Source organism: Perognathus longimembris, chromosome 14 (genome assembly GCF_023159225.1).
Source record: "Perognathus longimembris pacificus isolate PPM17 chromosome 14, ASM2315922v1, whole genome shotgun sequence".
Classification (NCBI taxonomy): Eukaryota; Metazoa; Chordata; class Mammalia; order Rodentia; family Heteromyidae; genus Perognathus; species Perognathus longimembris.
In genome coordinates this window covers 62,308,459-62,333,676 of record NC_063174.1, presented here as the reverse complement: position 1 = coordinate 62,333,676, position 25,218 = coordinate 62,308,459, and the positions used below count along the sequence as shown (strand labels likewise).

Sequence of the window (25,218 nt, the reverse complement as noted above, 5' to 3'; positions counted from 1 at the left end):
TACAGTGCCCAGACCCTGATTTCAAGCCCTAGGATTGGCACCAAAAATAAGAAAGACACCTTAAACTGATGCCAGCTTGTGACATCATTACTCAATGTTCTTCAATTGATCAGGACAAAAATGCTCAGCCTGGATTGAGAAGAGTAAACACACATAATTCCCAGGGCCCCTTTGGGGACATTTATCAGGAGCCCTAATAATTAAAAATCCTGATTACACCAAGATTTGCCCAAGAAATCAGAGATCAAGAATGGATCCAGGGGGGCTGGGGATATGGCCTAGTGGCCAGAGTGCCTGCCTCGTATTCATGAGGCCCTGGGTTCGATTCCCCAGCACCACATATACAGAAAATGGCCAGAAGTGGCGCTGTGGCTCAAGTGGCAGAGTGCTAGCCTTGAGCAAAAAGAAGCCAGGAACATTGTTCAGGCCCTGAGTCCAAGCCCCAGGACTGGCCAAAAAAAAAAAAAAAGAAAGAATGGATCCAGGGCTAAGAATGTGGCCTAGTGGTAGAGTGCTTGCCTCACATGCATGAAGCCCTGGGTTCAATTCTCAGCACCACATCAACAGAAAAAGTGGGCTGGGGATGTGGCCTAGTGGAAAAGTGCTTGTCTCCCATACATGAAGCCCTGGGTTCAATTCCTCAGCACCATGTATATAGAAAAAGCCAGAAGTGGCACTGGCTCAAGTGGTAGAGTGCTAGCTAGCCTTGATGAGCAAAAAGAAGCCGGGGACAGTGCTCAGGCCCTGAGTCTAAGCCCCAGGACTGGCATAAACAAACAAACAGAAAAGGCCACAAGAGGCGCTGTGGCTCAGGCTCAAGTGGTAGAGTGCTAGCCTTGAGCAACAAAGAAGCCAGGGACAGTGCTCAAGCCCTGAGTCCAAGCCTCAAGACTGGCAACAAAACAAAAAGAATGGACCCAGCAGGATGTGACGACCAACACCTAAACTCTAGCTACTCAGGAGGCCTCTAATCCTAGCTACTTAGGTGAGACCTGAGGATTGAGTTTTGAAGACAGCTGTGGAAGACATGTCCAAGAGATTCAATCCCTGAAATAACTAGTGAAAAGCCAGGATGGAGATATGGCAGAGCACTAGCCATAGCAAGAAAGCTGAGAGAGCATGTGCTTGCCAGCACAACTACGTAAGGAATATAAACAGCCTGGACATAAACAAAAGATCCTATTTGAAAATTAACTATAGCAAAAAGGGTTAGGGGGCATGGCTCAAGGGAAGAGCACCTGTCTAGCAAGCACAAGCACTTAACCCCACTACCACCAAAAAAAGGAAGGAAGGGAGGGAGGGAAGATACCTGCTAAAGTGAATGCAGTTACCAAAACTCAGTATAGCATAGCTGGCTTTGCACAGCAGGCTGCTAACCTCCTCCATCTGCAAGGCCAAAGTTCAGACACTAGGCACTCTTTTATTTATTTGTTTTTGCCAGTCCTGGGGCTTGAACTCAAGGCCTGAGCACTGTCCCTGGCTTTGTCTTGCTCAAGGTTAGCACTCTACCACTTGAACCACAGTGCCACTCCCAGCTTTTTCTGTGTATGTGGTGCTGAGGAATCGAACCCAGGGCTTCACTCATGCTAGGCGAGCGCTCTACTGCTAAGCCACGTTCCCTAGTCCTACCAGGCACTCTTGAAAAGGCAGAGTGAAGCCAGGCCTGCTGGTACACGTCTGTAATTCAGCTACTCAGAGGACGGAGGCAGGACGATTATGAGCCGAAGACGGCTCAAAGTTGGTGAGACTTTATCTTATCTAGGCGCTGGTGGCTCATGCCTATAATCCTAGCTATCCAGGAGGCTCACAACGAAAGCCAGCCCAGGCAGGAAAGTCCATGAGAATCTATTTTCAATTAACCACCAGAAAATTCCCAGTGGAGCTGTAGCTCAAAAGTGGTAGAGCACTAGGCTTGAGTAAAAAACTGAGGCAGTACCCGGGCCCCGAGTTTAGGCCCATGACCCACAATAAATAAACAACCTAGGGATATGACTCAAGTGATAGAGCAATGGACTAGCACCTATGAGGGCCTGGGTTCAAGTCTCAGTATCACCCAAAGAGGAGAAAACAGAATACCCAGGATCCAGAGACACTGTTCCAGGGTAAGATTAGCACAACTCTAGGGACAGATCCATAAAGGCACAGATAGATGCAGAAAGGCATGGTCGGGACTCAAGGGAGCCTCGGTCAGCAGGCGACAACCAGTAAGTGAACAATGAACTCGTATGAAATACAACAGGACCCCACCTCTCACTTTACATCAAACTAAATGCAACGCTAGTGGGTCAAAGATATTCGTTAGTGTTCTTTATAAGTTTCTATTCCAAAAATGAACTCTGCGTGCTCAGTGCTGGAACAGGGGTAAGAAGAGCAGGCAGCTGGCTGCAGAGAACACAAGGTGAGTCTCACTGACTGGGAGAACAGAGGTGGGCACAGGAGTCCGTGTGGGGCCCTGGGCCACATGGGCAGGAACAGCAGGTCTGGGGCACAGGGGCAGAGCTGGCAGGGTACCTGAGGTGAATGAGGCTCTGCCCAGACACTCAGCTTCCCAGCTCTGGATCCACACAGCCCGTGCTAAGGCTGTAAGAGCCCCTCCCCACCGCGGTTTCAGTCCATCTCAGCACCTTCCTCACAGGGGATGTGAGCTGGCCTAGGCATGGCAGGTACCAAGGACAAGCATACAGGCACAATCAGAGGGCCACTGGCGCAGGAGTGAGGCTGCATGCCTGACCCTCCTCCGGGGGCTGAGAAGCAAGGCTTGGCTAGGCCAAGGACATGCGGGGCACAGCGCAGGGGCTGTGGGGCGAGAAGAGCAATCAGTGATGATCTGGTGCAGATCAGATGCAGGTGCAGAGCAGAACAGATGGGACACGAAGTGTCCAGGAACATCCGGTGAGAGGCTGGGGTCTGCTGGGCAGGGCAATGAGCTCAAGGGGGCAGGATGGAAACAGGCCCATCCAAGGAAGCATGTCCAAAGGATTGGGAAGACTTAGCAATGACAGAGTCTGAAGAAGAGCCACAGAGGGGTTGGGAATATGGCTTAGCGGTAGAGTGCACGCCTTGCATGCATGAAGCCCTGGGTTCGATTCCTCAGCACCACATAAACAAAAAAAGCCAGAAGTGGCTTTGTGGTTCAAGAGGTAGAAGGCTAGCCTTGAGCAAAAAGAAGCCAGGAACAGTGCTCAGGCCTTGGGTCCAAGCCCCAGGACTGGCAAAAAATAAAAATTAAAAAAAAGAAGAGCCACAGAGTCAGGTGGCTGAGGTCAGAGGCCAAGGAGCAGGTCAGAGGATAGGGTCAGCCAGCCACCTCCGGGTACATGTTCCAGGTACCAGTTCAGATACCACAACAGGTCTAGTGCTATATTGCTGTAGAAACCTTAGGATACCCTAACCCCTCTCTAGCCAAGGGCCTAGAGTGCAGTGTCGTGGTAAGGACTCTCAGTGGGCACCCTGAATGACCTGCAGTGGGTTTTGGCCAGGAGAACAGCTAGAACTGTGCCTGGGCCACACCAGCGCTCTCCTGGCCTGGCCTGGCCTGGCGTATCCCAACTCCATGCAGAATGTGTCTGACCACCAGCTTGGGGGCCACCTGAGGGCCAAGGCCTGTGGGATCCCTCTGACACACAGTCCTACCTGGGTGCTGAGAGCCCAGCAGTGCCTCTGGGGAAGGACTCCACAGACCTCTATTTGAAGGAGAACACTTGGTAAGTGGAGGAGATAGGACAGGCCTCAAAGTCATCTCTGTGTGTGGGGCTCCACGTGGAGGAGGAAGAGCCTACTGAGAGGCTCACAGCTGGCTCTGCACACCAAGCTTGCTGCTCCAGGACATGCCAGATGCCACCAGTGGTATGGATGGAGGCGGGGGGTGAACATGGGCTCCCTGGGCAGAACACATAACTCTGGGGTAGAGGCCGGGGTCAGCAGTGAGCGGCTGTCTTCTATGGTGCGCACAAGGTCTCCTGTGTGAGGCTAGCTGGCCCTGCACATACCACACGCAGCGAGCAGTCCCCTGCAGAGGTTACCAGAGAGACCTGGGCAGCCAGGGCTGAAAGCCACATCATATCCTTGAGAGTGCAGCTGGTCCTGTGGGACCCAAAATAGTTAAGGTGGCCCATAGGAATGGTGGGCCATCTGGATAGACCTGGGACTGCTCTTCTCTGAGAGAGTAACTTATCCTTCTGTAAGGGCTTCAGGGAAAACTAAAGCAAGGCCTGTCAATGCTCCCTGCAGAAACCCATAAACGGTGGGAGAGGGTGGAAGAGTGTGGGCCAGGGTTCTGGTCCAGAGCTGGGCCCCTCTTGTCTTTCTGCTCCTTATGGGGTCCTCCCTTGGTGGGAGGACTTAAGATGAGAGGCAGGCAGCAGGTTCCGAATGGGAAGCAACTGAGAGCAGGGTGAGGGAGCCTAGCCACTGCCCAGGGCCCCCTGGCCCACTCTGACCTGTAAAGTGAACACATGCTCACCTGCATCTTGACAGCAATCACCACAGACATGAGCTCCTTCTCCAGCTCCCTAAGCACGGCCAGCTTCGTGAGGGTCAGGCTGCATAACCTGCAAGGAAGCGGGACTTAGTCTCAGGAGGGTCCTGGGCACCCTCCCAACATTGCAGTTTCCACTGGGCACTTGGCAAGGCCTGCTCCCTGACCATGCAGGAACTTGGAGACAGGCAGGAGAGGCAGACCTCAGAGGGGAAATCTTAGCCTGGCATTCGAGAGCACAGAACAGAGGTTCCCGCCACCACCCCCCCCCCCCCAGACCAGAGCGCTGGTACCAGCCTGAGCCCTGCCCCCACATGGCCCCCCGCCCCCCAGGCCCTCCAGGCGGATGTGAATACTCCTTTAACTCCCATTTTACCTCTGTATGCTGTTCTGAGGCCTTAGGGTGTCTTGGAGATGCTTGTTGCCCTGCCTAGGGATGATGGAGGTGACACATACACTACCCAGTGGCTTGTCCCCGGGGAGGATACACGGCTGCCCTGCCTGTATCTGCAGAGCCTGACGAGTGTGAGCACACATCTTCCTGGAGGTATCTAGTACCACCTATGTACATACACATGTGCACATGCACACAAGCATACACACTTATGCACACACATGTGCACGTGCACATGCACACAAGCACACACACAGTTATGCACACATGCTCTTAGAACTCCACAAAGATGGTTGAAGCTCCTGGCTTTCAAAGGTGTGAACATGTGGTTTCTAGAAGCTTCTTTATAGCTCTCTTTGAAGCCTAATTACTTAGATACTGCACAGGTAAACGTGCTCTGTCCAGATGAAGACGGTCCTAGCCACTTAGCACATCTTTCAGTTCTAGGACAAACAAGCCCGGTCTGTGATCATCTCTGTGGGCAATCTAGATTTTAGCATCTATCCTGAGCTGTTGCTGGATCTTCAACATGTGAATCTCAAGCAGCAAGAAGGCGTCAAATAGAGGCAAGCCACGGAGCCTGCCTCTAACCCCCAATGTGTACATCATGTGTTTCTGGCTCCATGCCAGAGGATGTGGGGATGTAAGGTCTCTCACCACCCTTCCTAGCCAGGTCTCAGGGGTAATGAGTCAGATGAGCCATGAGTTCCTTGGCTCAGGGTCTTGGAACGGCATGCGGTCCATAAGCACCCACTAGGAATGAGACTTCCCATCACTAGAATTCAGATGGGGCCCTGCCCTCTTCTAGATACTCAGTGACAACAGCGAGATTATGTGCACCCCACTGAGAGCTGGGGGAAGGGAAGGGAAGGGAAGGGAAAGGAAGGAAGTGATGGGAGTGCTCCCAGCAGGATGTGCCAGACAGCACCGTCAGCTGCTCAGAGGCAAAGGCAATTATTCCAGTTGTCTACACACCAGAGAGGGCTGTAAGAGCTAGTCAGGACAAAAGATCAAAGCCAAGGGTAGATGGAGGATGCTTCTAACACCTTGGTGGGGTGTGGGTGTGGGTTTCAGACAAAAACCCACCACTGTGAGCCGCACCTACAGGGCCACCAAAGCCACCAGCCAGGCTATGTGACTCTGGTCCACAGCACACTGGAGAAGCAGAAGAGGCAGGAATCCCTGGGGAGCTGACACGTGACTGCCCTCTGTATGTATGTGCAGAGCTTCACACGCATGAGTGCCCACCTTCCTGGAGGCAGCGACACAGAACTCAGTGGCCAAGCCCTTGCAAGCCCTGCTCTGCGGGACAAGGGATAAGGGGAGGACAGCAGAGTCTCATCAGACTAATATTTAGGATGTCATACAACTGGAAATGGACGTCTTCCTGGGATTTCAGATCATGGTAGAACACAAAGTAAGACTGAGGAAAACAAAACCTAAAGATGACAATCATAATGGAAGGAAGATGGAAAGCCCTTAGTTACCTGGGGAACTGAACAACAGCTGACCTACTGGTCAGACAGGATGTCTCCAGGCAACTTGCAAGGCAAGCAGGAAGGATTACTGGGCAAAATCAGCACCTCTCTTTCTTTCTTTTTGGTGATATGGGATGTGAACTCATGGCTTTGTGCTTGCAAGGCAGGTAACCATCCACTGGAGTCAACCACTAGCCCTTCTATACTTTAGTTATTTTTTTTAATAGTATCTCACATTTTGCCAAGGGATAGCTTGGACTGCAATCCCTATTTACAATTTCAGTATAGCTGCGAGGCACAGGCTGACACATCGGTTTTTTTATAGGCCGACAGTGTTTTGCAAACTTTTGTCCTGCTAGCCTTGGAGTGTGAGCTTTTCCATCTCACTTCCTAACCAGCTAGGATTACAGTTGAGAACCACTGCCTCAGGTGTGAAACTCTGTCCTAAAAACAAAGGAAAAGATGGCACCAGTAACTCACCCCTGTAATCACCCCTGAGTAGCTGGGGCTACTCAGGGATCTGAGATCTGAAAATTGTGGTTCAAAGCCAGCTATAGTAGGCAAGTCTGTGAGACTCATCTCCAATTAAACACCAAAAGCTGGAAGTGGAGCCATGGCTCAATTGATAAGAGTGTTAGCCTTGAGAAAAAAAAAGCCCAGGAATGGCACCCAGGCCCTAAGTTCAAACCCCAGGACTGGCATATGCATATGCATGCCTGTGTGATTACACACACACACACACACAAAAACACACGGACAATCAGGGTGCTACAGGCTCATGCCTGTAATCCAAGCTACTTAGAAGAATGGTGGTTCCAAGCCAGTCAGGCAGGAAAGCCTGTGAGACTCTTACTGTAAGATTCACCAGAAAGGAAACCCACCACATGGTTCAGGTGAGAAGAGTTTATTAGGGGCAGAACAAACTCCCAGCCCACACATGATGGAGGGGCAAAGAGACAGAAGGGAAGGAAGAAGGGAAAAAGAGAAAAGAGCAAGAGAGAGTAAGAGAGAAAAGGAAAGGCCAGGGGTTGTAGTGAGCCAGATTATATAGGAAAAGGATGGGAGATGTGGCCAGGAGGATTGGATGTGACCTCAGAGAAGGAGGAGGTAACTGTCTCCAGGTGTGCCAGTTACCTAACTAACTCAGGTACTGGGTGCAGACTTAAACAGGTGGGGGGGGGGGCATCTCCACGGAGCCCTCCTGAGGGTAGGTAGACCTTACACTTACCTCCAATTAGCCACTAAAAAAGCTCGAAGTGGAAGTGTGGTCCGTGCCGTAGAATGACAGCCTTAAGCAAGAAGGCTAAGCAAGAGTGCATGACCCTGAGTTCAAGCCTCAATACCAGCAGTCATGTGCACACACACACACACAAATCCTAGTAACACCAAACCACCACCACCACCACCCTAGGGAAAAAAGCATAAGGAAGGAGATTATAAGGTTTATTAAGGTAGGTAACCAATAAAGGAGAATGCCATGCAGTATTCAGTCAGTTTATTCCTGAACTGCTGGCCTGTGATCAAGCTGATGCATGGCCAGAGAAGGGGTGACCCCCCCACCGGGCCCTGTCTTATCTAGGGCAGGGAGGTGTGGCCAGGTGGATTAGGATGTGACCTGGGGGAGGGGAGGGGGAAGTAACTGCCTCCAGGTCTGCTGGTAAAGCGGGGGAGGGGCATCTGTATGGAGCCCTCCCGAGGTGGTCCTTACAGAGATAACCCAGGTAAAATCAGAAACAACTAAATTGAAAATAGAGAAAATAAAATGTTTGAGAAGATCAACAAATTTCATTAAGCTTTTATTCAAGGACAAAAAGAGAGGACAGTTTTATCAGAAAGAAAAGATAGGACTACAAAGTGGGGGAGGGGGGGCAGCATAAGAACCCAACACAGCTGCAGCGGAGATACAATATAACAACCCTTGAAAGGAGCCAACTACCAGAACTCACCAAGATGAAACCAGAAAAGAGAACAGTCCTACTTAATAATCTAAAGATACTCTGACAAAGAAACCTCCAGGCAAACTGAAGTAGATATTCACAAAGAAAGGCAGGTAGAGCTCAGTGGTACAGTGCTTGCTATGAATAAGTAAACAAAAGAAAAAATGATACAAATTCTATATCATATCTTGTAGAAAGCAGGAAGGGAAAATTCTCAAGGCATTTTATGAGATCTCTACTGTTATCAACAGTAGACAAAAATAGCACAAGAAAGGGAAGAGAGAAAAGGTAAACTACAGCCAGGCTAGTGGCTCACACCTATAATCCTAGCAGCTGAAATTCAAGGATCATGGTTCAAAGCCAGAGCTGAGAGGAAAAGGAAAGTCCAGGAGACTCATCTCCAATTAAACATGAGAAGCCGGAAGTGAGCTATGGCTCAAATAATAGCAGAGTGCTAGCCTTGAACACAAAAAGCTCAGGGGCAGCACCCAGGCCTGGAGTTAAAGGCCCACAACAACAACAAAAAGAAGAATTCAGTCAGTCTAGTGGTTACCATTCGCGGCCTGGGTTCACTTCCCGGTCAGGGAACCAAAAAGAAAAGAATTCAATTTGTAAATGAGCAAATGAATTGACCAGACAACTCTTCAAAGAAGTACAAATGGCCAATAAATACATGAAGAAATGATTAATAGCTAGCCTTAAAGGAAATAAAAACTACACTGAGATTGCAATTTATCATCTCAGTCAGAATGATAATTATCAAAAATCCAACTAACAGCAAATACTGGTCCTCACCAGTTTTGGGAAAGGGGAAACTAGTGCACCCACTAAGGAAATCAGTATGGAGGTTCTTCAAAGTAATAACAATGTGACTATCATATGATCTTGCTATTCTACCAGGCCTATGCCTAGTAGATCCAAAGCAAATCAACATACAATGGAGGCATCTGCACACCTATGTGTACTGAAGCACTATTCACAAAAGCCAAGCTGTGGAATCAGCCTAGGTGCCCACTGACAGATGAATGGATAAAGAAAATGTGACAGACACAGTGAAGTATTATGCAATCACTAGGAATGAAGCCAAGCTGGGTGTCTGTGGCTAGCTACTCAGGAAACTGAGATCTGAGGATAGTGGTTCAAAGCCAGCCTGTGCAAGAAAGTCTATCAGACTCTTATCTCTAATAAACTACTCAGAAGGGGCTGGGAATATGGCCTAGTGGCAAGAGTGCTTGACTTGTATACCAGCACCACATATATATAAAATGGCAGAAGTGGCGCTGTGGCTCAAGTGGCAGAGTGCTAGCCTTGAGCAAAGAGAAGCCAGGGACAGTGCTCAGGACAGTGCTCAGGCCCTGAGTCCAAGGCCCAGGACTGGCAAAAAAAATAAAAATAAAAAAAATAAACAAACTACTCAGAAAAAGCCAGAAGTGGCGCTATTGGCTCAAGTGGTAGAGCACTAGCCTGGACCAAAAGAAGCTCAGGGACAGCACCCAGGCCCAGGGTTCAAGCCCCAGGACTGTCAAAATAAAAAGAATGATGCCATTCACACATTTGAACTAGGATCACAGGTCAAGTGGTTGAGCCACCTACCTAGCAAATTGGAGGCTGAGTTAAAACACCAACACCGAGCCAGGGGCCAGTGGCTCACGCCATTAAGCCTAGCTACTCAGAAGCCTGAGATCTGAGAATCCTGGTTTGAAGCCAGCCTAGGCAGGAAAGGCCATGAGATTCTTATTTCTAATTAACAACCAGAAAACCAAAAGTGGTGCTGTGGCTCAAAGTGGTAGAGTACTAACCTGGAGCACAAAAGCCCAGGGACAGCGCCCTGAGTTCAAGCCCCATCACCAACACAAAAACAAAAACAACCAACCCAATACCATCAGACTCTCTTCCCCACTTCCCTCTTGTAACCTCGGTGGTTAAGGCCTTGTGATAAAGGCTTGGCATCCTGCATCTTTAGGGGGTAGGGCCTAGTAGGATACACATTCACAGGGGACTGTAGGGCTCATCCCTTGCTCTTATACACACACCTGCCTTTTTATTTCCTGGATACTAGGTGGGCAGCTTGTTCCACCCACCCACCCACCACAATGTGTTTCTTCACCACCAAACAAGCAATGGGGCAGCAGACCATGGGCCGAAACTTCAACACTGTAAGCCAAAATAAGTCTTTCTTTATATGTCAGTTATCTCCAATGTTTGCTATCATGACAGAAAGCTGATACAGAAAACTGGTGCCACGCGTGGAGTCATTGCTGTGACTATCCTGACAGAGCAGAGGAACTTTGGAATTAATTCCAAAAGGTTTGGAAGAACAGAATAAAGAAAGGCTAGGAAGTGGAGAGTGGGGTCATTCATGATAAAAACACGCTGCAAGTCAGGAAGGGACGGCTTCCTCAGTCTAAGAGTTGGTGTGAAATGCCCGAAGTCACTACTTCCCCTTGCCAACACAGCTGCTGTCACAACTGTCAGTGTGTCCTGGCCAGAACAACAGGCGAGGAAGGAAAAGGAAAGCTACCCTCATCTGCAGACACCATGACTGTGCATGTAGAGAATCCAAGGAATGCAGGAAACGTGAAGCCCAGCTCTGAGAAGCAGTGAGCTTCATGAACCCACGTGAGGCCAGGTGGCCTGCAAAAAGCAACCATACACTGCATGCCAGCAGCGAACAACTGGATGTCAGGTGTTAGACCCTCTACTTACTACAGCACCAATAAATACTCACATCTAAAACAAACGTAGAGCTGCCAACTCCCAAGGACTGACAGAGGACACAAAGGTCCAATAAAGCCCACCATGCTTACTAGGTGCCTAGCAGTTTCCCCTAAAATTCCAGAAGATTTTGTTGTTGTTGTTAAAATCAACAAAGTGTAATCAGGCACTGGTGGCTCACACCTGTTATCCTAGCAACTCAGAAGGCGAAGATCTGGGAATCATGGTTCAAAGCCAACCTGGGCAGGAAAGTTTTTGTGAGACTCTTGTCTCCAACTAACCACCAGAAAATCAGAAGTGGTGCTGTAGCTCAAAGTGACAGAGTGCTAACCTTGTACAAAAAGAGCTCAGGAACAGTGCCCGGGCCCTGAGTTCAAGCCCCCTGAATATCCCTCCCCCCCCCAAAGAAAATCAACAAAGTGATTTTAAGTTTTATATGCAAAAGAGTTAGACTAGTCAAAGCAAGTTGGAGAAAGGACTCACCCTGACCTACAATAATTGAGACAGGGCAAGGCTGACAGAGGTTTAGAAAAGATGAACAGAATAAAGACCCGGATAAATTGCACTTTATCATAGTTTAAGACTTGCACTGTTAAGAAACAAGCTTTGAATGGGAGAATATTTTTACTAGCTACATATTTCACAAAAGATTTTAGCTAAGGTACAACAAGAACTCTCATAACTCAACATTATGAAAGCAAAGAGCCTAACGAGAAATGAACAAAATACCTGGATGTTTATCCAGAAAAGACAGATAACAAAGGGCTGAGAATATGGCCCAGTGAAAGAGTGCTTCCCTCGTATACATGAAGCCCTGGGTTCAATTCCTCACTACCACATAAACAGAAAAAGCCAGAAGTAGGTACTGTGACTCAAGTGGTAGAGTGCTAGCCTTGAGCAAAAAGAAGACAGGGACAGTGCTCAGGCCCTGAGTTCAAGCCCCAGGACTGGCCAAAAAAAGAAAAAAAAAAGTACTCACTGCCTTATTATGAAACTGTAACCCCTCTGTACATCACTTTGACAATAAATAATTTTTAAAAAATAAATAAAATCGCAAGAGCCAGGCGCCAGTGGTTTATATCTATAATCCTAGCTATTCAGGAGGTTGAGATCTGAGGGTCGCAGTTCGAAGCCAGCCAATGCAGGAAAGGCCATGAGACTCTTATCTACAAATAACTGCCAAAAGCCAGAAGTGGAGCTGTGGCTCAAGTGGTACAGCACCAGCCTTGGACAAAAAAGGGTCAGTTCCTAAGCCCTGGGTTCAAGTCTTATTGGTGCGTGTGCACACGCAAGCACACACACACTCTTCTGAGCTGCATATTGTGGCTCAAGCCTGTAATCCAAGTTACTTGGGAGGTGGAGATCAGAAAGATCCTGGACTAGGTGAAAGGTCAGTGAGATCCATCTCAATCAATAGAAAGCTAGATGTGGTGGCATGCATCTGTCATCCCAGCTACACAGGAAGACTGCAATCCAGGATAGTCCAGATGACACAGGCTCTAAAAAACAAGAAGGGCCGAGGAAATGGCTTAAGTGGTAGAGCACCTGCCTAGCAGCTCCAAGGCCCTGAGTTCATACCTAGTACCAACAAAAACCAAATCTCGGTCCACCAATACAATGGACACTACATTCAGAATGGACTACATTCAGCTAGCACTTACTGGGAACCCAGCAAAGTTAAACTGTAGGAGCATTGTTCTATGACAAAAGCCATTGTCAGCAAGTCAGAGCTGTGTCCATCCATTCTGGAAAAGAGAGGGCTAATAGGACAGAGACCAGTGGTGCAGGTGGGCCCAGGGTGAACACCATGGGTCGGCCAGGGAGCAGGTCTGGAGTGCAGCTGTCCAACATTCTGGGCCTACCTGAATATGAAGATAGAAAAATTTATATTTGTTAAAACTCAAGAACTATAAAACTTAAGAGATATAGAGAAAGGAACTTTACCATATAACTTTTAAAGAATTGAAGGAAAAAAAGCGCTGGTGGCTCACACTTATACTTCTATACTCCGGAGGCCAAGATCTGAAGACCATGGCTCAAAGTCAGCCAGGTAGGAAGGACCGAGAGACCCTTATCTCCAAGTAACCATCAAAAGGCCAGAAGTAGAGCTGTGGTTCAAGTGGCAGAGCACTAGCCTTGATCAAAAGATCTGGGACAGCACCCAGACCCTGAGTTCAAGCCCTGGGACAGGCACAAAGAAAAAAAAGCCCACAATCCCACAAACAAGCTGGGCAACAAGTATTACTGCCTCCTCTGATACTGTGCCTGCTTGAAGCAGGTGAGCCATGGCCAGTCTAGTGCATGCTTTTTTTTTTACACTCCCCTCTTAGTTTTATTTTTTCTGAATAATTACTTATTTATTGTCAAAGTGATGTACAGAGGGGTTACAGTTTCATACATAACAGTGCATGCTCTTGAGAGCAGAGACACCTATTGATTCAGAAGAGCATCCTTTTAAGCTTACAGGTGTCCCTTGAAAAGACAAAGAGACGGCCCACAGAAGACAGTATGTTCCCCAGCATCGGATCCCCTCTGTCCTGAGAAGATGGTGTCTCCAAGACTGGCCAAGGTTGCCAGACATACCCGGCAGGCTGCCCACACTCCCAAGGCAGATCCCCTTCTGGGGACCAGTACTACTTCCCAGGTGGCAGGCCTATGGTAGCTCCTTTCCCTGGCTCCAGTGACAGAGCCACCTTGGACCCAGGGGTGGAGAGCCACCTGGAAAGAGGCCATCAGTAAGCCAGGATACAGTTAGCCTATCATCTCGAGCACCTAGTTACAGAAACGCCTTGTGTTCTACACCACCAGAGCCAGCCAACATCAATGGACAACAGATGCAGCACAGGACAATGTTTACGAGTGGTCCTTAGAGAAGCTGTGGGGCTGGACAGGTATTCCTTGGCCATGAACTTCCTGTCTATTACTGATGAGCCCTTTGCCTATTTTTCCATCAGGTTGAATTTCTGTTAGATTTTTTTTTTTTTTTTGGCCAGTCCTGGGGCTTGAACTCAGGGCCTGAGCACTGTCCCTGGCTTTTTACTCAAGGCCAGCACTCTGCCACTTGAGCCACAGTGCCACTTCTGGCCGTTTTCTATATATGTGGTGCTGGGGAATTGAACCCTGGGCGTCATGTATACCAGGCAAGCACTCTTGCCACCAGCCATATCCCCAGCCCCCCATCAGGGTTGAATTTCTATAGATGTCTAGGAATTCTGTGTTCTAGATATTAGTCTTTGGCTAATATCTCCTCCTATGTGAAGGTATCACTCAAGTGTTTAATTTTTAATATATGCTATGCATGTTCCCCAGAAGTTATATGCCTGTTTGGCTTTTCAGGAGTACTGAGGTTTGAACCCAGGGCCCCATAGCAAATGCTCTACTATTTGAGCCATCTCCCCAACCTTCTTGGTTTGTTTGTTTGTTTGTTTCAGATAGGGTCTCTTAATTTCCAGGCTGGCCTCAAACTCCTGATTCTCCGGACTCTACCTCCCCCAATAGGTGGGATTACAGATGTCACCACACCTGGCTTGTTTGTGCCTGGCCTTCTGCCAACTCATACATCATTTTAATTTGTATAACTCATTTAAATTAATTTATATCTGCTAAAGAAACCTCTTCTGTTAAGACTGAATGCTGTGTTCCCCTCCAAATTCATGTTGAAATCCTCATCTCAAGGTGACAAAATTCAGAAGTAAGGCCTTTGAGAGGGGAGTAGGTTATGGAGATGGAGCCTCATGAGATCACAAAGAATGCAGATGACTGCTGCTGCTTTTGCCCTGAGGACTTGGCAGGAGGATGGCCATCACCCTCAAAGTGGACTCGCCAAGGATAGTCTGCTGGCATCCTGACCTTGGGTTTTCAGGTTGGAGCTCTGAGACTGTCTGTCTGGTGACACTGGCTACACACAGTGAGTCTCTCAGGCCACACAGACCGAAGCTTTCGTTAAAGTTGCTTGTCCTTTTATACACGGTTTACTTTATTGATTATTACTGCAATTATTTGTGTGATACTGGAGTTTGAACTTAGGGTTTGTTTGAACTTAGCCTTTTTTGCTTTAGCTGGGTTTTTTGTTGTTGTTGTTGTTTTAGTTTTTTTGCCAGACCTGGGGCTTGGACTCAGGGCCTGAGCACTGTCCCTGGCTTCTTTTTGCTCAAGGCGACAGTCTATCTCTTGAGCCACAGTGCCACTTCAGGCTTTTTCTGTTTATATGGTGCTGAGGAATCGAACCCCCGGCTTCATCCATGATAGGCAAGCACGCTACCGCTAAGCCACATTCCCAGCCCCACACTAGCTATTTTTTAAGTCTCATGTTTAATCCTGGGCTTGGATAGCAGGGTAGCTGAAATGATAGGTATATACTACCATGCCAAGCTACTGGCTGCTGTGAGGTCTAGAAAACTCTGTGCTGGGGGCTGGGAACATGGGCTAGTGGCAAGAGTTCTTGCCTTGTATACATGAAGCCCTAGGTTCGACTCCTCAGCACCACATACACAGAAAAAGCCAGAAGTGGCGCTGTGGCTCAAGTTGGCAGAGTGCTAGCCTTGAGCAAAATGAAGCCAGGGACAGTGCTCAGGGCCTGAGTTCAAGCCCCAGGACTGGGGGGTGGGGGGAAGAAAAAAGAAAGAAAACTGTGCTGGGCTTAGCCTTGGACCAAGGACCCCATCAACTGTCACCGGAACTCACTCATCTTGGAAATCTGAAGTTGCACCATTGAACACACATTCCCCATCCCCTCGCTGGCCCTGGCTACCACATGACTACTTCCTGTCTCTGATTCTGACTCCACTCCATGTGACAAATACATCAGTGTTTGTTTTTCCCTAACCATCTTACTTCACTGGGCACAACTGCCTCAGGTCCATCTGCATTACAGCATGTTGTCAGAATGCCCTTCCTTTGAAGGGTGGATAGACCATGTTTTGTTTACCCATCCACTGGCCTGTGAGTACTCAGGCTGCTTCTTTCTCTTGATCACTGTGAATGATGCTGGGTTGGACACTGGTGTGCAAATATCTCTACTAGTCCTGCTCTAAATTCTTCTGAACAGATACCCAAAATGAAATTTCTGGACCACAGGGTACCTTAAAGGTATAGTTTTCCACAGCACAGCTACACTCCCACCAACAGTGCGCATGAGATTGGTTTTAAACTTGGAGCCTTTTGTGAAGAAGGGTTCTCTTGCAGCTGCCTCTCACAAACCCAAGACTCATCCAAGAGCCACAACCTTTCTCTACACCACCCAGAATGTAGAGGCACACATGAAAACCTCCAAATCCATGGGAGCTGGAGGCCTGCAAGCACCAAGCAGGGCAACAGTAATGGCCAATGGCAGCTCTTCTGAGTTCCTCTCAACCTGTCTGTGGGATGAAGAAACTGGTGGAGCCCAAAATAGGAGATAAAAGTACTGGCCAGATGCCCTCTGAACCCTGGACTCATCTGGGAATCACAGTCCAGTCTTCCTGGGCTTCCCTATGGGTGGTCCAGCCTGAGGTCACCACAATGGCTCCTAAAGGCCCTTGTCCCAGGCCTGAATTTCCTTCATCATCTCTTCCTAGCTCCAGGCCTGTGTCCCCCCCATCCCCCATCTCTTCCTGGGCTCCAGGCCTGTGTCTCTCCCCCCCTCCCCCATCAGTTCCTGGGCTCCAGGCCTGTGTCTCTCCCCCCTCCCCCATCTCTTCCTGGGCTCCAGGCCTGTGTCTCTCCCCCCTCCCCCATCAGTTCCTGGGCTCCAGGCCTGTGTCTCTCCCCCTCCCCCATCTCTTCCTGGGCTCCAGGCCTGTGTCTCTCCCTCCTCCCCCATCAGTTCCTGGACTCCAGGCCTGTGTCTCTCCCCCCTCCCCCATCAGTTCCTGGGCTCCAGGCCTGTGTCTCTCCCTCCTCCCCCATCTCTTCCTGGGCTCCAGGCCTGTGTCTCTCCCCCCCTCCCCCATCAGTTCCTGGGCTCCAGGCCTGTGTCTCTCCCCCCTCCCCCATCAGTTCCTGGGCTCCGGGCCTGTGTCTCTCCCCCCCTCCCCCATCAGTTCCTGGGCTCCGGGCCTGTGTCTCTCCCCCCCTCCCCCATCAGTTCCTGGGCTCCAGGCCTGTGTCTCTCCCCCCTCCCCCATCAGTTCCTGGGCTCCAGGCCTGTGTCTCTCCCCCCTCCCCCATCAGTTCCTGGGCTCCAGGCCTGTGTCTCTCCCCCCTCCCCCATCAGTTCCTGGGCTCCGGGCCTGTGTCTCTCCCCCTCCCCCATCTCTTCCTGGGCTCCAGGCCTGTGTCTCTCCCCCTCCCCCATCTCTTCCTGGGCTCCAGGCCTGTGTCTCTCCCCCCTCCCCCATCTCTTCCTGGGCTCCAGGCCTGTGTCCCTTCCCCCATCTCTTTCCAGCTCCAGTTCAGTGTCTCCTCCCCCATCAGTTCCTGGGCTCCAGGCCTGTGTCTCTCCCCCCTCCCCCATCAGTTCCTGGGCTCCAGGCCTGTGTCTCTCCCCCTCCCCCATCAGTTCCTGGGCTCCAGGCCTGTGTCTCTCCCCCTCCCCCATCTCTTCCTGGGCTCCAGGCCTGTGTCTCTCCCCCCTCCCCCATCTCTTCCTGGGCTCCAGGCCTGTGTCCCTTCCCCCATCTCTTTCCAGCTCCAGTTCAGTGTCTCCTCCCCCAGCAGTTCCTGGGCTCCAGGCCTGGGTCTCCTCCCAGGTCTTCCCAAGCTCCAGAAAGAAGCAAAGGGTCACGTGATAAACCACCATCTCTGCCCAATCTCCCTTGGCATTTTCAATCTAAAAGGAAAAACTCCAGGCCTCTGCAAAGCCTGGTCAATGTCCTGACCACTTGGGGCCACCCACAGGCCCTCCTTGCCCCACCACCCCAGCTCCAGTCCATCTCCTGGACAGCCATGCTACTCCACACTGTCCATCCAGCCCCAAGAGGGCTCTGGGGAATCACACTCCACCCTGTCTAGTTCCTCTCTCCAACAGGACCTGCTGTCCCACAGGTGCAGCAACAGATGATGATGGACAGGAGTCCTGGGGTGGGGCCCAGGTCCTGCTGCAGACCTGGCATGATGTGCTGGAAGGTGAGTGGGTACAGAAGGCTCCCCACAGGGGTGCTTGGAGCCCAATAGTGGCAAGTGTGTTTTGGAACACAAGCTGGGCCTCAGGCCACCCTGTGGTTCATGGGCCCTGTGGACTGACTGAGATTGGTAAGGACCTAGCCAATAACCCTCCAGAATAAGCCAGCGGTGTGATAGTTTGGCACGGAAGGCCTCCATGGCCAAGTCATCAGTTCACACAGCAAGCAAATGACTGAGTGGATCTCCTGAAGATCTCACAAATGCAGGACTACCTTGGCAGGTAAGTGCATGAACACTCTCAGCTTAGGTGAGGAAGCCCACCTTCAGGTAAGGCGGGGGGGGGGGGTGAAGGGGAAGGGGGGACGGACACTTGCCCTGAGGGGCCACTCAGCTTGAACAGACCTGTCTGCTCCAGGACTGTAGCTCCAATCTTCTACCAGCAGCAGAGAGCAGCTGAGAGCTCAGGTTTGCAAACATGGACTCAGGCTCACAGCAAGAAGTAAAAGATGGCAGCCAGTGGGGGCAGGAGCGGGAGCTCCGGGGGGATGCCCGCCACCACAGTACACCATGGCTCTCCACACCCCCAGCCTCTTGGCAGTCCCTCTAGTCCGTCTTGGCCTCCCCCAGCCCGCCCTCCCTCCCACCTGGCTCCCATGCTGCAGTCCCCAGCCCCACTCGGTCCACCACCTTGCAGGATCCCCTCGGTGAGCCACACCCAAGCAATGTCACTACCAGAAAGGCCCTCATCCAGGGCAGGAGGCAGACCAGCTCTGCGCTCTAGGAGGGCTGAGCCACCTTTGCAGCTCTGCGGAACCCAAGGAGGGCAGAAAAGCATTGCACGATATGTCTACCTGACCTAGAGAAGGGAAAGAAAAACAGGGCGTAAGATATCACAAGAAATGTACACACTGCCCTACTATGTAACTGTACCCTTTTTGCACTACACCTTGTCAAAAAAATTTGTGTTCAATTAATAAATAAATTAAATTTAAAAAAAGAAAAGCATTGCACAACCTTTAAAAACAACATACTGACACCCCGGTTGGCACACCTCTTTCCTTCAAGCATGTGGGGGGCAAATAGTTAAGACCTCAGCCTTGTGTGGGGCTGCGTGTGGGCCCCAGACCTGCTGAGCATGAGTTTTGTTAGGAGGGCAAACTAAAGAGTCCTTTGTGTCCAGAAGCCGCCCCTAGGGAACAGCTGGCCTGGCACCTCCACACCCCCAGGCAAGAGAATGCCACAGACCAGCTCCCTTGTGGGCCTGGCAGTACCCTGCCCACGTGTCCGTCCCCAAGACTGTCCACACGACAGGGCCAGGGCCCGCGGGAAGGAGTAATTGAGGAGAACCCTCTTGTTAATGGTCTCAGCCACGCCAACCGTAGGGAGAAGACGCCACATGGAGCCACTCCACGCGCGGCCGTGGCCTCACTCCGCCTCCCGAGGAACTTGTCCCCTTCCGGGGGCCACAGGCTGTACCTGAGTGGCCTGAAACACCACCAGCTCTCACCGACTGAGCTTAGTTTGAGCTTAGCTTTCTCCAGTGTTTAAGCCTTATCTCAGCACAGCTGCTCCCAGCTAATGAGGAGAGAAGGTCGGAGGTGCCTCCTTAATGCCCACCCTGGCCAGTGCTCAGGGCTAGGGTTCTGAGGGCCAGGACCAGGCTGGTCACCTTCCTACCTCAGCAGAGACAAGTCCTGTGCAGGGTAACAGGGAAGGGCAGAGGCCTGGAACTAGAGGAAAGAAGGTAGCAGGTGGCTAGAGCCAGAGCACAGCATGGAGGCCACAGGTGTGGTACCTGCTTAGAACACCACATCTCCACAGCATGTGAACGCCCGTGGCAGGGAGGCCTCCAGGGGGCCATGAAGACCATGCTGGAGGCAAGCACATTCAGCACAGGATTCCATGGCTCCACACAGGAGCCATCCACCATCAGCTGCTCAGGGTCACACCCTAAGAAGGCTCCTGGCTTCAGATTCACGGGACTTGCATTCACTAGCTCAAGAATCCAAAGGCCCCAATAGCCATCCCTTCCTTCCCCACAGCTGCTTCAAGTGTAGAGGTACACCTGACCAATGCGAGTAACCAGGACTAGAGGCAAGAACCACCATGCCCAGCTTGTCATCTGAACAACATTATTGCCTGGGCTGGGCTGGAACTGTGATCTTCCTATCTCTACCTTCCAAGGAACTGGGATTGCAGCACACCTGTAGTAAAGAAAAGGACCTGCTGTGGTATAGCGGCCAGAGCACCAACTACCCAGTAAGAACCATACCCCCCATGTACGAGCCAGCTTTCTTTGGGAGGTAAGCTAAGTCTCATGTTCTAATAAATGAAAAAGAAGTGACCAGAAACCCAGTATCTTGGAGTAGGTAACAAAGAAAACTCAACCAATCTTCACCAAACTTAATCTTCAAGGAAAAAAATGATAGAATACAGGAGGAAGAAAACAAAATAAGAACATAAAATGACACAAATTACTGCAAATAACCAGCATCAGAGATACATAGGCTATTGTGCCTGTTCACAAAGCTGCCCAGGCATTTAACCCATGCTCTAAAGGCCTCATCACCAACAGCAGAAGGCTCCTGCCACTCAGCTGACACCTAGGGCCCCAGCCTCCTACACTACCACTCCAGGTGCTAGAAGACTGAACTCAGCCACCAGCCAGCCTGGTCCAGGGACAGGGCAGCAGGTAGGAGATAGTAGGCTGGCCCTAGTTCCAAGGGCTTTCACTCAGGTGGAAAAGCCAGCAATAGGCAGGGAGCAAATCTCCAAGGCCACAAAGGGCACAAAGGACCTGAGAGGCCAGGAAAGGGTAGTGATGGGAGTCACACCTGGCGAGTTCCATCTACACCCAGGGCCCCCACAAAGCACAACCCTGCTTCTGCCAAGGCCTCAGCTTGGCTCTTTTGCTCCCCTCACTTTACAGCTGCCTCCAGCTGACACAGGGTACCAATCATAGGCACCGGAGACCCAGGGCCAACCTCCACCCACTTACTCCCTCTGTTCCAGGATCCAGGCAGAGAGAACTGCAGTTCCCTTGCTGCAAACTCTGCCAGTCTGGATACAATGTCTGGAACCAACACACAGACACAATCACCTCGAATACTTTTTTCCCTTGGTGGTACAAGGGTTGGAACTCAGGATCCTGCACTTGCTAGACAGGCCCTCTACCCCGTCAGCTACACACCCAGCACTTTTGGCTTTTAGGTTTTTGTTGATCCTGGGGTTTGAACTCTGGGCCTGGGCATTGTCCCTGAGCTTTTATGCTGAGAGGTAGCATGCTACCACTTGAGCCACAGCTCCACTTCCAGCTTAAATTGGAGATAAAGTCTCATGAACTGTCCTACTTGGGCTGGCTTTGAACCTCAATCCTCAGTTCTCAGCCTCTTAAGTAGGTAGGAGTACAGGCGTAACCCACCAGCACCTGGCTGGCTTTTGTTATTTTGCCAGGGCAAAACCTGAGGGGCGGGAAGTCCTGCCCCCTGTTGGCTTCATTTGCCATGCCCCACTGCAAAGCATAAAAGAGGATCCTGGAACTGTCTCCCTGGACTGCAGGTGAGGGTGGAAGTAGGGTGGTGTGGGTGGGGGAACTCTTTCTTAAATGAATCTGATCAGATTCCTTTTATTCTGGGCAAATAACTTCATTTAAGATGCCAAGGGGCTAGAGACAGCATCATGTCCCCCCTACCACGTGTTAGGGGGAAGCTCAGCCACGTCCCCACAGAAAGCACATACCACAACCGCTGCCCACTGTCCCAGCCAGCCACATCCACCTGGTGAGGCAGCCCAGCTCCTATTTTAAGTGTAGCCATGTGGTTTGATAACCCCAGAGCAGAACAGTGTCCCAGAGCAGTGTCTGAGTTACACATTCCCCAAGTGTTGGTGGCAGCTGTTCCCCTTGGGCCTGCCTGTCCCCTCTTGGGCCTCTATGCAACAGTGACTGGCCACATGGCAGAGGCCCACTGTGCAGCCCACACTGTATCCAACACTGATGGCTGAAATGTCTGTGTGTCTTAAGTAGCACTGCTCATTGAGAGCCTGCTGAGCCCCAGGGCAGCCCTGGAAGCAGCAGGGTTTTTGTGAGGTCATTACTGCTTTCTCAAGGGAGCATAGCTGAGTGCCAGTGGCTCATACCTGTAATCCTAGCTACTCAGGAGACTGAGATCTGAGGATCATGGTTCGAAGCCAGACAGGGCAGAAAAGTCCCTGTGAGACTCTTATCTCCAATTAACCACTCAAAAACTGGAAGTGGTCCTGTGGCTCAAGTGGTAGAGTTCTAAACTTGAACACAAAAAGGCTCAGTGACAGCACCCAGGTCCTGAGTTCAAGCCCACAGCCGGACCAGGGGAATAAAACAAAAATCAGGGGAACACATTCTCCAGGAGGCAGAAAACATGCACCAAGACTACTTACTCCCCAGGCTGACTCTGAGTTCCCGGGAAGAGCTGGACACGCACTCCATCCCTCAGGCCCCCTGGCCCTCTGGCCTCACTGACTGCTGAACAGAAAAGCAGGAGGCTCTGTGTCCTCTCATCCCCACCCCTCCTGCCAGGAGGACACTAGACTAGCCCTCCCCCCTGCACAGGAAGCGCTCCCAGAAGCAGTCTTCCTCATGGCCTCCAGACCCTGGCCATCTGAGGGTTGGCTCTTGGGAGGAGGCATTCTCTGCTAATAAACACTAGATCATGGGTGGCCACCTTGGGGGCTTGGGCCAGTGAGGACCTCATGCTACCAAGTAAAGAGCTATCTCAAACCTCTGGTGGCCTGCCAGAGCTCAGAGGACACACATGGTGGCTGAGCAGGGCAGAGGTGGGCACATGATGGCTGACCAGGGACCCTCTGCCCATCATGCCCCCGGATATATGGAGAGCAAGGGGCAGAGGCACAGCTAGCCTTGGGTCACAGTCAAACGCCTGTCAAGGATCCTATGCCTGCCACCCACCACCACGAAGACACAACTGCACAGGACAATGGCAAGCATACAAAGGTCAGCCCCCCACCCCCCACCCCTCACGGTTCCCACCATCCCCAAACTCCTTCCCAAGCATATGGCCTCCCTGCCTTTGCCAGGTCCCACGGGACAGTGCCCACCCAGCCTGGCCTAACAGTACCCACTTCGGGGGCTTTCTGTCCTATGGCCCTCAGTCCACAGGTGGCCCAGGACCAGCTTCCTTCCCTCCCCCAGCTGCCAGTTCCCTGAGATGTAGCTCGCATACACAGCAAACGAGTCCACCCTACTGCCCTGTGCTGGATCTGGTCAGTGATACTGGCATAAGCGCACACCACATTCAGCTCCGCTTCCTGCTAACACTGAAGGAAAGGAGAGCAGTGTGTTGGGTGGGGCACAGCAACTTGTGGGTTATTTTAACTTTCCAAGTGCGACAGACAACCCGTAAGTCATGCTGTGGAAAAAGCACTTGGCAGTTTAAAACAGGAAGTCCAGAGCCAGGCTGGAAAGCAGTGGAGCTGCCTCTGGCAGGGCACAGGCAGGAGGGCCTCCCCGTCTGGGCAGCAGGGGCAAGCAGCTGGCCACAGAGCCCATGGCAGTGTGCCAGGACGCCTGGGTCACTGCAGCCTGGCTAGCGCATCTTCTCCGCTCAACCCCCTGCCTCCCTGGCCAGGGCTTATCCCAGGCTTGAGGGAAGTGGGAGGGAGGGGAGCCTGGAAGGCACACAAGGGTGCTCAGCCACAGAATGTGGAGGGGCCATCTTCCTCCCCTTTGTGAGCCCACCGCGTGCAACCTCACTGGGCACCAGTAGGTGCTGCTCATGTTCACTGGCCCTTTTCTCAGTAGTCGAAAGCAGCAAGGCACTCACCTATCAGCAAGTGCCAGCTTCCAGCAAAAAAGCAAAACATCTTCCTAAAGTGTCTCGGGGTGGAAGATGAGCTATGTCCATTCTCACCCTGAGCAGGATTAAGCCCATGAGAGCCCCAAAAGCCCTGTCCAGCTGAAGAAGCCCCAGACTTGCCACATTCATGTCCAGAAGCAGGAACAAAGGTGCTGGTTTCCGTGAGGCCTGGTGACACCTGCTATCCCAGGGTCTGCAGACACTCGTGCAGAGCCCTAATGCATGCTTCAGCGTCTGCACCCAGGAGCTCAAATGGCGAGGATGCTCGAGGAAGGCTGTCCATCTCACCTACAAGTCCAGACTACGTGTGACGCAACAAAAGAAGAAACGACACTCATGCCTCCTACAAGGGCAGCTACAGAATTAGGGTGGAAAGCAAGGCTCAAACAAAATACGCTTTGTTTCCTCTCTGACCACCTCTGTCTGGCAATCACAAAATACTAGAGAGTAAAATGCAGGAGGAAAAGGCAGCAGGGGTCAAGATGGAGGCACAGGTAGCCAGGGCAAGTACTCACATCTGTACCTGCTCCATCCTTGTCTAGGCTCATAGCCTAGGACGAATCTGTGAAAGGGATGTGTGTAGGCCAGACTGGACACAGGTATGTGCCTAGCGTGGCAAGGGAGGAGATGGCACTCCGTTCTGGGGAAGACTGAAAGATGGCTGGACAGCCTGGCTGCTCACCTGGGCCAGGGTGGCCCAGGGTGGCTTCCCAAGAACCAGCTTGGCACGTGCATGCACTGCCGCCCAGCCAAATGCATTGCTGAAGAGAGCACTGCTGGACAGGGAGAAAAATCAAGGCAAGGACCATGGAAATGGAGAGATTGACAAGGAGCTCACTGTGGGCCCTGGCACTACACGAGACCTATCTGGGCCAAACCCCTGACGCCGCAAGGCAGTTTCATCTGCTTGAGGTCAGAGGTGAAGGTGGAAAGGTGGTGAAGAGGTTGTGTAGGAACCCAAGACCTCTCCCCACAGAGCTCTTCTCTCCACATTGTTGTCCCCCACCATGGCTCACTACGGCCTGTTTGCACCCACAATGGACAAGCCCTCCTAAAAAGAACCAACCCGCCTTGGGGAGAACCCAGTTCTGACCACAATGCCCCAGTGCTGACTGAGCACAGGACCTCATCCTGACCACAGTGCCCCAGTGCAGACTGAGCACAGGACCTCATCCTGACCACAGTGCCCCAGTGCTGACTGAGCACAGGACCCATCCTGATGACACTGCCCCAGTGCTGACTGAGCACAACACCTCATCCTAACCACAGTACCCCAGTACTGACTGAGTACAGGACCCATCCTGATGATACTGCCCCAGTGCTG

The 25,218-nt window shown here is 51.3% G+C and overlaps 1 protein-coding gene across 4 annotated transcripts in view; it reads right to left on the bottom strand.

Moving 5' to 3' along the window:
- Pacs2 (phosphofurin acidic cluster sorting protein 2) overlaps positions 1-25,218 on the bottom strand; it is a 74,635-nt gene that overhangs the window by 33,768 nt on the left and 15,649 nt on the right. For all 4 annotated transcript variants that reach the window (XM_048361890.1, XM_048361892.1, XM_048361894.1 and 1 more), the window contains exon 2: positions 4,463-4,550. In XM_048361890.1, coding sequence (XP_048217847.1) covers positions 4,463-4,550 — 88 coding nt within the window. The remainder of the gene's footprint in view (positions 1-4,462; positions 4,551-25,218) is intronic.